Raw genomic sequence first — 15,780 nt, 5'->3', positions numbered from 1 at the left:
GTCGCAGGGGACGAGGGGGGCCTGTCCGGCCGGAGCTGAGCTCCACTGCCAGGTCCGTACCACGCTGGCTCTGGCTGTCCAACGGTGCCACCTGGTGGTGGAGCTGTCGCAGGTCCCACAGGACCCCCCGGCGCCACGCTGGCTGGGGCGGGCAGGACAGCAGCATGGACCCGGGTCACCCAAGTCCCTGGAACCTCCTCCCCAGTGGTCTCGGAGCCTGGGCCAGGGGACACCGAGAGCAGAGGGCCCCCAAGCCCAGCCTCACCTCCTGCCTCTGTCAGAGCGAAACAAGGCCACTGGGGCCGGCAGAGCTGGGCCGGCGGCAACGCAGACATCTGCAGCTGCTGTCATGAGGGGTCCTGGAGCGAGAGCCAGGCCGCTCTCCTCCAGGGCAGCTGGCGTCCTGGACGGGGAAGCCTGGTGGAAGAGGGGTTCATGCTCTGCAAAGGCAGGAGGGGCCCCAGGGTTGCGCCTGACAGCTGTCAGGGGAAGCAGAGCTGAGAAGCTACGCTCGTTCTGTGATGCCAAGACTGTTCTTGCCCCTACTGAGAATAAACGGAACAAACCATCTCCTTCCGAGTGTCGCTGAGTTCCAGCACCACCTCAGTCATCTTCATGCCGTACTGTTGCTGCAGCTCAGCAAGGCGACTGTGCAAAGACTTATTTTCCAGAGTCAGGGAGCTAATCTCTTCATTCAGAGTTGTCGAAGTGTCCTGAGTGGTTGTAAACTCTTGAACAGACGACAAAATGTGTCTCGCCTGAGCTAGAAGAGAGAATGTTGAGAGAATAAGTGTAGACAAAACATGTTCAATGCATTTTGAAAACTACAGCTTGTATACCTCAAAAACACTGACAGGTACAAAGACTAGAAAAGGGCTATGTATGCCATTGAAATGACCTTGTCAGGCCTGTTTACCCCCAGGTGTGGATGGGGACGCCACGCAGATAGCAACAGCTCTAGGGACCTAGAGGAAGGAGCCAGCGTTGCTGGCCGCCGATGCCTTCCAGGGGTCTGGACACCAGCAGGCGGGGAGCAGCAGCCACCAGCCACTGGCACCTCCTCGTCTGCTCCTCCTGAGCACCCAGACACTATGAGCAGGGCCCTCGGGACGCCCCTGCAGCCCAGAGGGCAGTGAGGCCGGGGACAGGTCCAGCGAGGCCAGGGGACCAGGGCCCAGTAGCGGGCACAGGCGCCAGCACGCGGCACACTGGGCCAACTCACCAAGGAAGTCTTCGCTGCTGTGCAAGGACCTGCGGCCACTCCAGTGCCTATCTACCAGGTCGAGGAGCGCTTCCAGAACCAGTGCCTCCAGGGTGTCCTCCTTCCCGGGCAGCGCGGCGGAGTGCAATTTGGGACACGCCTGCCCAGAGACAATCCCCCCTTGGCTCCCGTGCCCAACCCAGCGGGTGCGATGCAGTGTCAGACTGCCGCCTCGCCCACTGCCTATGCCATGGAGGAGGGTCACGCTGCACCTTCAGGCATGGTGCGTGGGACTCGCCTCCCTGCCCCTGCATGCCTGTCCATGTCTGGGGGGTGGGGAAACCATCCCTCAGCGGGAGGAACGGCTGAGTTGTGGCCTGTGTCAGTCAGGAGACCAGGCGGTTCTGAGTGCCGGCGTCCTGGGCCCTCCTGACCAGCCCCCGCCACTCTTGTGGGGTGGGGAGGAGACAGTCTCGGCCCGAACGCTCACTGGAGCCTGGTGGCCTGAAGTAGACCAGTGCACACAGGACCAGAGGGAGGGCTGGCTGGGCCGGTGCAGCAACAGGCTGCCAGGCAGAGCCTTGCGGCCCACCTGGGTCCAGCCACCGGCATTTCCATCAGCGCTCACTTTTCTTCCCTTTAGAAATCATTTCATCAATTTTAAGGGATTACTGAAGAAAGGGAGCTGGCTCCTGCCCTTCGGCTCACTTTCTGAGTGTCCAGGGAACATTTCCTGAGAAGCAGGGATTTAGCGAGTCAATACCAGCAGGGCCAGAGCTGGGATGAGGCCCGGTGCCCTCACTGTTAGACAAAGCAAAAGTTTCCTCCCAAAGACCATCTGGGACAGCCAGCCAGACCCGTAAGGGGGTGCAGGAGCCACCGGGCCCCTCACTCCCACCACTCCCCACCCGTGGGAGCCCAGGGCACGGGAACGCACAGGCCCACGAGGGGTCATCGGGCCAGGGCAGCCGTCCCCTGGGGCTAGTTGGCGTGGGGACACTGAGGCCAACAGCTGGCCACAAGCAGCAGAGGGTGAGAGCATCCAGGAGCACCAGCACCAACATTTCCGTCAGAAGCTGCACCGACACGGCCTCAGGAGCAGGAACAGAGCCCAGTGGGGTCAGGCTTCTGCCTCCGACTTGAGGAACCGGGGTCAAGCCCTCTCCAAGGCAACGCCCTGGGGCCACAGTGCTGGAAGGAGGGAAGCTGCAGCCAGCAACCCCTCGCGCAGAGTCCCGACCCCACAGTGAGTGGGGTCCGTCGGGGTGGCTCCATTCGGGGACAGGAAAGCCCCAGCACAGTCCCGACTCAAGCGAATCTCCATCTTCACTCCTTCCCTCAGTCCAGTGAGAGACTGAAGATGCAGCCAGACCAGCCATGGAAGCAGACCTCGGCCCATGGCCTGCGGCAGCCACGAGCCACCCAGCGCCTACGACCGCAGCGTCCCTGGTTCTGCTGGTCTCCATTCAGGACCAACCACAGGGGCTCAGCGCTCCCCCGGCCCACTTTGAGCTGGTGGGCACCCCCAGGCCCTCTCAGCTGGGGTGCTCTCCCCTCCTCTGCCCACGTGGGGCGCTGCGGCAGGGCTGCCTGCTGCCCTATGTCCGCACGGTGGTCTTCACTCGAGCCCCAAACCTTTGAGAACGTCCCAGTCTCTAACTCGGCCATAACAATGGCAGCGAGCCATAGTCTACGACTACTGTGGGACAATCTGGGGAGAACCTCCTCTCCTAAACCAGGTGAGGCACAGCACACACAGCTGGGACTGCGTTCACGACAGCCCCGGGGGAGCAGCAACCACAGGACGAGAGGCCGTGTGGGCGGCAGGCCCGAGACGACACCTCAAGGCAACCCGCCCCAGAAGGGAGCCCAGAAGGGGCTTTTCTAACGGCAGCGGTGACCGCACTACGGAGACGTGCACAAGGGCCGCATCCACCCTGGGGGCTCGGCGAGCACCCTCACCCCTGCTCACCTCGCTGGCACTGGGTGGTCTTGGCTGCTTGGGCCCTGGGGTGGCCGAGAGGGAAGAGGCGGCCTGGCCCCAGCCCTCCGAACCACTCCTCCGGCTCACACTCAGGCTCCCCTCCAGAGAGCTGAGACAGGCCTCGTCCGCAGGCGCCTGGAACCTCCCGCCAGGCATCCTCCGCTTCCTGTACTTCTCAGGAGCAGGTAAGGGGTTTAACATCTTTTGTGTCGACACACTGGACTTCTGAGAAGTGCCTGAGTCCTTGGTCTCCGTGGAGTCTGTAACAGAGAAGCGGGCAGAGCCCTCACCATCAGGCTCCCGGGGCTCAGGGACCAGCGCTGCAGCTGTACACACGAATATGGGAAACTAACCGGGAAGTGAGAGACTCTGGCCAATCACCGTGTCTTCCTGCCAGAGCTCTGTATGACAAACTGGGCCAACTGGCTCTCTGAGCGGATGGACCGCTGCTCTCTGGCTGCCTGGGTCAGAGACCACCTGGACACCAAGGGCCCCCGGCTCCACGTCCGTCACCAAGTCCACCTGACCAGTGACAGCGGGCCACCACCACCCCCTTGCCAGGACTGGTCTGACTCACAGACTCAGAGGGACCCAGCCCCCGCCTGCCACAACCCAAAGGCACACCAGTCGCGCTCCATGCTGCACGCCCCACTATGTGACACGGCCCCACTTCCCCTGACCTGCAGCAGCCTGGGGCTTCTGCACGAGCCCACGCCCCATTACACCCCAGCGTGTCTGGCCACCAGGAGCCAGCAGAGCAAGCCACCTGGGACTGAGGGTGACCCCACAGAAGTACAGTCTGAACACTTCAAAGCTCCAGGACAGACTATGGAAACTTAGAACGTGTTCCTGCTCACAAGCATCTGAGACATGACATTAAGATACTCCACGTGCACTGGATGGATCCTGGACCAGAACACGCACACACGCACCGCCACGTGAATCCGTGTGAAGGGACACGTGTGAGATCTCACGACACAAAGTACATGAAGCGAGAGGCCGTGTCTGTGGGCCATGGGCACTAGACAGGGACCGCCACGACCTACGCTGCCTCCAAGGTCCCCACAAGCTCACCTGGATGAAACTCAGGAAGGGACTGGGTTTGCTCACACTCAGGAGGTTTCTGACGCCTTTCCACATTCATGCAAACACCACTCTCAATTAACTTGCCTGGTCTCCCTTGTCTTTGTGTTGTTCAGTTGCAAAGCTGTGTTTGACTCTGTGACCCAAAGGATCGCAGCAGGCCAGGCTCTTCTGTCCTCCACAGCAATCTCCCAGACGTTGCTCAAATTCATGCCCATTGAGTCAGTGATGCTATCTAACCATCTCATCCTCTGCCGCCCCCTTCTCCTTGTGTCTTCAATTTTCCCACCATCAGGGTCGTCTCCAATGAGTCAGTTCTTCACATCATGTGGCCAAAGTATTGGAGCTTCAGCTTCAGCATCAGTTCTTCCAATGAATATTTAGGGTTGATTTCCTTTAGGATGGACTGGTTTGATCTCCATGCAGTCCAAGGGACTCTCCAGGGTCTTCTCCAGCAACACCATTCAAAGGCACTCAGCCTTCTTTATGGGTCATACCTGAATGGTCTAGTGGTTTTCCCTACTTTCTTCAATTTAAGTCTGATTTTGGCAATAAGGAGTTCATGATCTGAGCCACAGTCAGCTCCCAGTCTTGTTTTTGCTGACTGTATAGAACTTCTCCATCTTTGGCTGCAATCTGATTTTGGTGTTGACCATCTGGTGATGTGCACGTGTAGAGACTTCTCTTCTGTTGTTGGAAGAGGGTATTTGCTATGTGTTCTCTTGGCAAAACTCTATTAGCCTTTGCCCTGCTTCATTCTGCACTCCAAGGCCAAACTTACCTGTTACTCCAGATATTTCTTGACTTCCTACTTTTGCATTCCAGTCCCCTATAACAAAAAGGACATCTTTTTGGGTGTTAGTTCTAGGAGGTCTTGTAGGTCTTTATAGAACTGTTCAACTTCAGCTTCTTCAGTGTTACTGGTCAGGGCATAGACTTGGATAACTGTGATACTGAATGGTTTGCCTTGGAGACGAAGAGAGATCATTCTGTCGTTTTTGAGACTGCATCCAAGTACTGCATTTCGGACTCTTTTGTTGACCATGATGGCTACTCCATTTCTTCTAAGGGATTCTTGCCCACAGCAGTAGATATAACGGTCATCTGAGTTAAATTCACCCATTCCAGTCCATTTGAGTTCACTGATTCCTAGAATGTCAACATTCATTCTTGCCATCTCCTGTTTGACCACTTCCAATTTGCCTTGATTCATGGACCTGACATTCCAGGTTCCTCTGCAATATTGCCCTTTACAGCATCAGACCTTGCTTCTGTCACCAGTCACATCCACGACTGGGTGGTGTTGTTGCTTTGGCTCCATCTCTTCATTCTTTCTGGAGTTATTTCTCCACTGATCTCCAGTAGCATATTGGACACCTACCGACCTGGGGAGTTTGCCTATCTTTTTGCCTTTTCATACTGTTCATGGGGTTCTCAAGGCAAGAATACTTAAGCGGCTTGCCATTCCCTTCTCCAGTGGACGTTTTGTCAGAACTCTCCACCATGACCCGTCTGTCTTGGGTGGCCCTACACAGCATGGCTCACAGTTTCATTGAGTTAGACCAGGCTGTGGTCCACGTGATCAGATTGACTAGTTTTCTGTGACTGTGGTTTTCAGTCTGCCCGCCCTCTGACAGAGAAGGATAAGAGGCTTATGGAAGCTTCCTGATGGGAGAGACTGACTGAGGGGGGGTGGAAATTGGGTCTTGTTCTGATCAGCATGGCCAAAGTTAAATCTTTAATCCATTTCTGTTGATGGGTGGAGCTGTGTTCCCTCCCTGTTATTTACCTGGGGCCAAACTAAGAAGTGGCTGCAAGAATACACAGAACTGTAGAAAAAAGATCTTCACAACCCAGATAATCATGATGGTGTGATCACTCACCTAGAGCCAGACATCCTGGAATGTGAAGTCAAGTGGGCCTTAGAAAGCATCATTACAAACAAAGCTAGTGGAGGCGATGGAATTCCAGTTGAACCATTTCAAATCCTGAAAGATGATGCTGTGAAAGTGCTGCACTCAATATGCCAGCAAATTTGGAAAACTCAGCAGTGGCCACAGGACTGGAAAAGGTCAGTTTTCATTCCAATCCCAAAGAAAAGCAATGCCAAAGAATGCTCAAACTACCGCAGAACTGTACTCATCTCACACGCTAGTAAAGTAATGCTCAAAATTCTCCAAGCCAGGCTTCAGCAATACGTGAACCATGAACTTCCAGATGTTAAGCTGGTTTTAGAAAAGGCAGAGGAACCAGAGATCAAATTGCCAACATCTGCTGGATCATGGAAAAAGCAAGAGAGTTCCAGAAAAACATCATTTCTGCTTTATTGACTGCCAAAGCCTTTGACTGTGTGGATCACAATAGACTGTGGAAAATTCTTCAAGAGATGGGAATACCAGACCACCTGACCTGCCTCTTGAGAAACCTATATGCAGGTTAGGAAGAAACAGTTAGAACTGGACATGGAACAACAGACTGGTTCCAAATAGGAAAAGGAGTACGTCAAGGCTGTATATTGTCACCCTGCTTATTTAACTTATATGCAGAGTACATCATGAGAAACGCTGGGCTGGAAGAAGCACAAGCTGGAATCAAGATTGCCGGGAGAAATATCAATAACCTCAGATATGCAAATGACACCATCCTTATGGCAGAAAGTGAAGAGGAACTAAAAAGCCTCTTGATGAAAGTGAAAGAGGAGAGTGAAAAAGTTGGCTTAAAGCTCAACATCCAGAAAAGTAAGATCATGGTATTTGGTCCTATCACTTCATGGGAAATAGATGGGGAAACAGTGGAAACAGTGTCAGACTTTATTTTGGGGGGCTCCAAAATCACTGCAGATGGTGACTGCAGCCATGAAATTAAAAGACGCTTACTCCTTGGAAGGAAAGTTATGACCACCTAGATAGCATATTAAAAAGCAGAGATATTACTTTGCCAACAAAGGTCCGCCTAGTCAAGGCTATGGTTTTTCCAGTGGTCATGTATGGATGTAAGAGTTGGACTGTGAAGAAAGCTGAAGGCTGAAGAATTGATGCTTTTGAACTGTGGTGTTGGAGAAGACTCTTGCGAGTCCCTTGGATTGCAAGGAGATCCAACCAGTCCATCCTAAAGGAGACCAGTCCTGGGTGTTCATTGGAAGGACTGATGCTGAGGCTGAAACTCCAGTACTTTAGCCACCTCATGCGAAGAGTTGACTCACTGGAAAAGACCCTGATGCTGGGAGGGATTGGGGGCAGGAGGAGAAGGGGACAACAGAGGACGAGATGGCTGGATGGTATCACCAACTCGATGCACATGAGTCTGGGTGAACTCCAGGAGTTGGTGATGGACAGGGAGGCCTGGCGTGCTGCGATTCATGGGGTTGCAAAGAGTCAAGACGCGACTGAGCGGAACTGAACCTACAGTGGCAGGAATGAAGATAATGGCAATCTCCTCCCATGCACACACTGCCTCACTCAGTGCCTCCAACCCTGCAGCAGGCCACTGCCGACCCACACCTCGGCTGGAGACTCCTGCACACTCCCGGGCAAGTCTGGGTCAGTCTGCTGTGGGGTCGCTGCCCTTCCTCCTGGGTCCTGGTGCACAAGGTTCTGTCGGGCCCTCCGGGAGTCTGTTTCCCCATCCTGTGCGAGTTCTGGCAGCTCTGTGGTGGGGCCCTGGTGACCTCCTCCAAGAGGCCTTGTGCCACACCGAGGTCTGCTGCGCCCAGTCCCTGGCCCTGCAGCGGCCCACTGCCGACCCGCCCCGCCTCAGGAGACACTCAGACACAGTTCCGTCTCAGCCTCTGTGGGGGGCCCTGGGTCCTGACGTGCACAAGGTGTGCCTTCCGAGCGTCCCTGCTGGGAATGGGGTTTGATTCTAAATGTGACTTCATCCCTTCTACCGTCTTGCTGGGGCTTCTCCTTTGGGTAGAGCTACCTCTTGGATTACTGGGAAAGGGTGTTCGCTATGACCAGCATGTTCTCTTGACAAAACTGTTAGCCTTTCCCCTGCTTCATTTTGTATTCCAAGGCCAAACTTGCCTGTTACTCCAGGTATCTCTTGACTTCCTACTTTGCATTCCAATCCCTTATGAGGAAAAGGATGTCTTTTTTCAGTGTCAGTCCTAGAAGGTCTTGTAGGTCACCACAGAACCTTTCAACCTCAGCTTCTTTGACATTAGTGGTTGGGGCATAGACTTGGGTTACTGTGATACTGAATGGTTGGCCTTGGAAATGAACAGAGATCATTCCGTCATTTTTGAGACCACACCTAAGTACTGCATTTTTAATTCTTTTGTTGACTATGAGGGCTCCTCCATTTCTTCTAAGGGATTCTTACCCACAATAATAGATAACATGGTCATCTGAATTAGATTTCCCCATTCCCATCCATTTCAGTTCATTGATTCCTAAGGTGTTAATGTTCAATCTTGCCACTTCCTGCTGACCACATCCGATTTACCCGGATTCATGGAGCTAACATTCAAGGTTGCAATGCAATGCTGTTCTTTACAGCATCGGACTTTCCTTTCACGACCAGACACATCCACACCTGAGTGCTGCTTCCCACTTTGCCCGGAAGCTTCATTCTTTGTGGGGCTACTAGGAATTGTTCCCCCCGCCCCCGCAGCACACTGGACACCTTCCAACCCGCAGGGCTCATCTTCTGGGGTCAAGTCTTTTCGTCAGCTTCCATTTGTAAAGGAGCGTCTTCCCTTAACACACCTCAGGGTCACACACACACACACACAGTCGGAAGAAGATGAGCACAGCACACCGGGGGTCACCTGGGGTGAAGAGCTGGGGGGGGAGCTCGCCGCAGCGCTGGTCCTGCAGCCTCGGCTCCACGCAGCCCGCCCTGGAGCTGCTCCTGCGCCGCTCAGGGCCCTTCCACCGCGAGTCCCCGCACTGGTGCTGGGCTGACTGGGAGCTCAGTCGGTGCTGCGACTCTGCTGTGTTAAAGACATTTAAAAAGCTTATTCCACTAAAACTTATACTTCCGGTTTCTGACAGTGTAGCATACCTGTCAAGCACACTCCTATGTGGGGTAAACAGGAAAAAAAGCTGGTCACACAGCTGGCCACCCTGTAAGGAACGTGCGGGCGCCATTGCCCACAGCAGCCCAGGCGAGGGGACCCCGCCCCACATCCAGCGGGAAGCACCATCCAGCCGGTGAGTCAGGACAGACACAACAGTCAGCGGATCCAGAGACTCCGGCCACTGAATGGACAACCTTGCAAGGTTGTCTTTGCAATAAATGGCACTGGTACAGCTGGATACATGTTGGGACAGACAGACAACCTGAGCCACCAGCTCACACCACAGCCAGAAATTCACTCAAGAGAGCAGCTCTCAGACCCAAGTGCGGGTCCCCAGGAGGTGGACAGGTCCATGGGAGGAGCCCCCGCAAGCACGGCCAGCACACTGGAAAGTACAACCAGGAAGGGGAACAGGGAGGAGCGGCCTCACTCAGACAGAACCGCTCCTGGAAGTGCTGCTGAGAAAATGAAAGGCAAGCCACAGGGAGGGCAGAAATCGGAGACAGGCTGTGTTCCACCAGCATAATGGAGTCCGGGGCGTCAATACCAAGAAAGGAATCGGGGAGGGGGGCAGCGGGAGCAGGAACGGCTCAGAAGACGCCATGAGCACACGAGCAGGCTGCTGGGACTCATCTCCAGGAAATGCAAACTGAAGCCCTCAGTAGACGCTGCCGCACGCTCAGGACGGGCGCCACCCCGGAGGGCCCGACAGGCCCAGGAGGTGGCGGGGAGGCTGAGGCAGGGGGCTACTGCAGCAGGAAGACCCAGACGCTGTGACTTCACGAAAAGCTCCTGGGACCCACGAGAGAAGCCGCAGCAAAGCAGCTGAAGCTCACACATGAGTCCTGGCGGAAAAGCCAGCATGGGCGTGAAGGAGCTCACATGCCCGTGCTCATCAGGTGTCACCCCTCACTCACATGCAGCCGGAGCCAGAGGGGAGCCCCCTCGAGGCCGGCGGGGACTCAGCCCCTCCAGCGCAGGACGCCTCACGTCTTTGCTACCCCTGCAGCTGACCTGAGAGGGACCTGAGATTAAAGACTGGCAGTGTGACTACCCCACCTAAATACACTGGCTCCTCCTGGAGCTCCACGATCGAATTACTGATATCACAGGCACAGGACTTCCTGAAGAGTCTACATTTAAAGGCAAGTTCTCTTAAAAAGGCAGCAGACGCCAGCCTCCCAGCCGGGCTGCGCGCCCATCCTCTCGGCGAGGAGCAGCCTACCTTTGGAGCTCTGGAGGCTGGCCTCTGACTCCTTCTGGCTGGAACTCATGCCCCCAGGAGGGTTGCTCAGGTCCCACTCGCACTCGGCAATGAGGCTCAGGACTGCCTCGTCATCCGCGTCCATGACCAAGCACTTCTGGGTGGAAGGGTCAGTGCCCTTGACTCTGGAGTGACGAGGTCTACGAAGACAAGCAAACCTCGCTCTGGTGCCCCCACTCGCACCCAGCGTGTGCAGACCCGGGACACGGCCGCCGCACCGCTGACCCTGCCTCAAGGTCTCTGAGGAGGAGCAGTGGGGCCTTCTGCCACAGGGAAGGCGGAGAGAACTCGGCCAGGATGACTGGTCACCACACCTGGCTTCATTAAAGGGTGGCAATTCCAGGAAGCCCCCCGTGTGAGGGTCTCCTAGCACTGTGGTACACGTGACCAGCAAAATTCAAGGAGGGACTTGCCTGGCAGTCCAGTGGTTAAGACCCCATGCTTCCAATTCAGGGAAGCTAAGATCCATATGGACCAACCAAACAACAAAACAAAAAGAGAGTTCAAGAACACGGTGTTCCAATGTCTACTCTCACATTAAGTGAATATCTGTCTCTCTCTAGCAACTGAAATGAGAAGCTGTAAAATAGGAGGTCCTTCCACACAAAGGCAAGCATTCACAGGGACCTAATTTCTAACAAAGGCAGCTTAAGAATCACTCTTCAAAACAGAACTCAGTCACACACTACGAATATTGGCTTTATGTCCCTGATCACACCTAGAGAAGTAAATGACACTCTATTTTCTAGAGCTGAGAGTCTTCCAGGTCCCTGCAGAAAGAAGGGGACTGGGTTCTCCTTCAAGGTCTGCCACAGACCCCTGATGGTGGGCGCATACAGCCTGTTCGGGTCTCTACTGTCACATCTGGATAATAAGGTCATTGCATCAGATCATCTAAACTCTGTGATAACTTAGTCTCGAGATAATCAAGGATAGGTCAACTAAAAACACGCTCCCCAGGTGGCTCAGTGGTAAAGAATCCATTTGCTGATGCAGGAGACACGGGTCTGATGCCTGGGCTGGAAAGATCCCCTGGGGGAGGAAAGGACAACCCACTCCAGGATTCTTGCCTGGAGAATCCAGTCGACAGAGGGGCCTGGTGGGCTACAGTCCACGGGGCTGCAAAGCATTGGACACGACTGAGCACACACACAGACTGCAAAACATGGCTCAAACAAAGTAAAGACGACATAAGTAAGCAGAAACACACATGTGCGTGGACTGGAAGACTCAACACTGTTAAAATATTCATTGCCCAAAGAAATCTACAGAATCAGTGCAATCCTATCAAAATCCCAGTGATATTTTTCCCAGAAATAGAAAAACCACCCTAAAATGCATCTGGAATCTCATGGAGCTCCAAATAGCCATGACAACATTGAGAAGAGCAAGCACTAGAACCAGGTTCAGAAACGCTGGATGAAATCAGGCTCTGATTTTAGACAACTGTGAGTAATAATGCTACAAGATCTAATGGAAAGAAGAGACACTGAAAGAATGGATGGGAGACGCAAGCAGAGACGGGGAAATTCTAAGGAAGATCCTAACAGAAATGTGAGTTGAAGACACTGCAACAGATGAAAAGTGCCACTAATGAGCTCAACAGTAAACTGGATGTGGCTGAGGAAAGAGTCTCTGAACTTGGTAACATAGCAACAGAAACTCTCAAACTGAAAAGCGAAGCTTAAAAAAGACTGGAAAAAAAAGAAAAACCAGAACAGAATACCTAGAATCATGGGCCAACACCGAAAGGCATAACATTTGCACATGAGACTACTGGCAGGAGAGAGGGGAGCTGAAGACGTAGCTGAAGATGACCAAGAACCCTCAAGTGACTGTCAGACACCAAGTCACAGAGACAGGAAGCTCCGAGAACAGTGGCAGAGTAAATGCTGGGAAAAATTACAGCAAGGAAGATGTTCAACTGGAGAAAAGCTAAGACGAAGAAGATTCTGAAACAAGTCAGAAGGGGAAACTCTTTATGTACACTACTGCCGTTCAGCTGCTAAGTGGCGTCTGGCTCTCTGTGACCCCACGGACCTCAGCATGCCAGGCTCCCCTGTCCTTCATCATCTCCTGGTGTTTGCTCAAAAGCACCTTCATTGAGTCCATGATGCCATCCAACCGTCTCCTCCTCCGCCGCCCCCTTCTCCTCCCGCCTTCAATCTTTCCCAGCATCAGGGTCTTTTCCAATGAGTCGATTCTTTGAATCAGGGGGCCAAACTATTTACTGGAGCTTCAGCTTCAGCGTCAGTCCTTCCAGTCAATCTTCAGGACTGATTTCCTTTAGGAATGACTGATTTGACTTCCCTGCAGTCCAAGGGATTCACAAGAGTCTTCTCCTGCACCACAATTCAACAGCATCCGTTCCTTAGCATTCAGCCTTCTTTATGGTCCAACTCTCATATCCACACGTGACTCCTGGGAAAACCACGGCTCTGATCATGTGGACTTCTGTCAGCAAAGTGGTGTCCCGTCCTGGCTTTTCTCCCAGGGAGCGTCTTTAATTCCATGGCTGCAGTCAAGTCCACAGTGATTCTGGATCCAAGGTAAGAACAATCTGTCACTGCTCCCACTTTTCCCCCTTCTATCTGCCATGAAGCGACAGGACCAGATGCCATGACCTTAGCTTTCTTACTATTTACACTGCACTTAGTCTACTGAGTGAGCAACAATATTATGTTAAAAAACAACGTATACAATTTAATTTTAAAATGTGCTGCTGCTAAGTCGCTTCAGTCATGTCCGATTCTGTGCGACCCCAGAGACGGCAGCCCACCAGGCTCCCCCGTCCCTGGGATTCTCCAGGCAAGAACACTGGTGTGGGTTGCCATTTCCCTCTCCAATGCATGAAAGTGAAAAGTGAAAGTGAAGTTGCTCAGTGGTGTCTGACTCTTAGCGACCCTATGGACTGCAGCCCACCAGGCTCCTCCATCCATGGGATTTTCCAGGCCAGAGTAAAAAGTGTTAAGTGTGCTAAAAAGTGCTAAACATCATCTGACGCTTTTGCAAGTCATGGCAGCAATGGGATCACGGATCACCATAATATAAAAAGCTGAAAACATCTGGAACGCTGCAAGAATCACCAAAATGCGACAGAGACACGAAGTGAACGAAGATCAAATGTCACTGGGAAACGGCACAACAGACCTGCCTGGCTTGAGGGTGACACAAACCTTCCACCTATGAGAACACAGAGTCTGCAAAACACAATAGAGCAAAGCACAGAAAACGAGGTCTGCCTGTCCTGTGTGCTCAGGGCGACCGCCGAAGTGAAAACCTGCCCATAACTGATGTGCTGAGGGGGAAAACGGAATCACTGGATGATCACGTAAAACCACGAAAGGAAGGGACGATCAGAAGACAAAGTAAGAACAAGGCCATCAGAAAGAAACAGCGAACACAGCAGCTGTCAACCCAGCTGCATCAAGAAGCACTTCAGACAGCAGGGTCTACACACACCACATGGAGGGCAGAGACGGTCAGCGCGGATGAAAACACAAGGCGGACTACATGTTACCTACAGAAACCCCCTTCAAATATAACGATGCACAGGTTTAAAAGTGAATGAACAGAGAAAGGAAAACAGACTATGCTAACACCAGTCAGAACAAAGTGAAAGAAGCTACATCACCTTCAGACAGAGCTGACTTGGGCAGTGAGAGCAACCTGGGATAAAGGGGGTAAGGACTCAGGGCAGCTCTGTAGGAAAACGCAGCAGCCCTGGACAGGCTTGTGCCAGTAAGACAGCATCAGGTTACCCAACGCAGACGCTGAGGAGCTCAGGAGGACGGACCCACTTCCCCCACGTCGGAAAGGGGCAGATCCTGCAGGCAGTCACCAAGGACACAGCTGGGCTCAACAGCACCACCTGGAGGAGCCGGTGTCCACCTTGTCCAGACAGCAGGACGCTCGTCCCACAGTCACAGGCAACACTCCCCAGCACAGATCCGTCCTGGGCCACAAAACACGCCTCTACACACTAAAGAGAAAACAGATCACACGAGGCTCGTTCTCAGGGCACAATGGAATTAAAATTTGTAATAAAATAAGTAACAGAAAGATAACTGGAAAATCTCAAAAAAAGGAAGATTAAACAACATATTCCCAAATAACATGAGTCAAAGAAACCTCAAAAGTATTCTGAACGAAAGTACTTCAAAATAAAAATATTTTCAACTAAATTAAAAAGAATATACACCTCACCAAAATGTGTGGGGTACAGTGGAAGCAATGTGTAGAAGGAGATACACAATACTGAACGCACAGCGGACACAGCACAATCCAAACCAGTAACCTAAGCTCCCACCTTAGGAAACTAAGAAACAAATTAGACCCAAAGCAGGAGGAACAAAAGCAATAGTAAAACTTAGAGCAAAAATCAATAAAGTTGAAAACAGGAAAAAAAGAAAATCAACAAATCCAAAAGCTAGTTCTAAATTTAAAAAGATAAATAAAATGGAAAAACCTCTATCTATAACAGGTTAACTAGGAAAAAAATGACACATCACTAACTCAGGAACTAACAGCAGCAGCACCCCCAGAGAGTCCATGGAGAGCACGAGGGTAGCAGAGAACACCAGGGCGCTCTGCCCGCAGATGGACGACCTGGGTGAAACGGAACCGCTCCTGGAAAAGCACCATCTTCCAAAGCTCACACCAGGAGAAGTGGGCACCAAGAACAGACTTGTACAGATTACAGACCTTGAATCAATGATTGACAGCCTCCTAAAATACCAGGTCCAGACAGGTTCAATGGTAAATCCTACCAACATTCAAGAAAGAAACTATACCAATTTTCTGTGAGACAGAGAGGAAACAGAGGGAATGCACCCTAACCTGTTCTATGAGGCCAGCATTACCTTGATGCCAGAACCGGCAAAGACAATGCAAGGGAACGACAGGCCCTTCACCTCCCATGAACACGGATGCAGAAGACCCCCAACAAACACCAGCAACTGGAGGCCAGCAAGGTGTGACAAGCCTATGCCACAGCTGAGTGGGGTTTATTCCAGGTCTGCATAGCTGGCTCCACATTCGGAAAAAAGTCAGTGTGACCCATCACACCAGCAGGCTCAAGAAGAAGAGTCACATGACAACATCAGTAAACACAGAAAAAGCGCTCGACAGAGTCTAGTACCCGTCCACGACGCAACGGTCAGTAAACTGGGCGTCTAATACCCGTCCACGACGCAACGGTCAGTAAACTGGGCGTCTAATACCCG

The 15,780-nt window shown here is 52.7% G+C and overlaps 1 protein-coding gene across 2 annotated transcripts in view; it reads right to left on the bottom strand.

The window, feature by feature from the left end:
• The window catches only part of CEP72 (centrosomal protein 72), a 37,329-nt gene that overhangs the window by 9,036 nt on the left and 12,513 nt on the right, over window positions 1–15,780 (bottom strand). The window contains exons 5-9 of one of the 2 annotated variants that reach the window (XM_040262221.1): window positions 10,517–10,695; window positions 9,040–9,204; window positions 3,174–3,445; window positions 1,223–1,361; window positions 567–763 (exon numbers count right to left, since the gene is read on the bottom strand). In XM_040262221.1, the coding sequence (XP_040118155.1) occupies window positions 567–763; window positions 1,223–1,361; window positions 3,174–3,445; window positions 9,040–9,204; window positions 10,517–10,695 (952 nt within the window). The remainder of the gene's footprint in view (window positions 1–566; window positions 764–1,222; window positions 1,362–3,173; window positions 3,446–9,039; window positions 9,205–10,516; window positions 10,696–15,780) is intronic. The other variant, XM_040262222.1, reaches the window with a different exon arrangement.

Source organism: Oryx dammah, unplaced genomic scaffold (genome assembly GCF_014754425.2).
Source record: "Oryx dammah isolate SB20612 unplaced genomic scaffold, SCBI_Odam_1.1 HiC_scaffold_20, whole genome shotgun sequence".
Classification (NCBI taxonomy): domain Eukaryota; kingdom Metazoa; phylum Chordata; class Mammalia; order Artiodactyla; family Bovidae; genus Oryx; species Oryx dammah.
The sequence above is the reverse complement of the archived record's forward strand: the minus strand, read 5'-3'. Positions and strand labels throughout refer to the sequence as shown.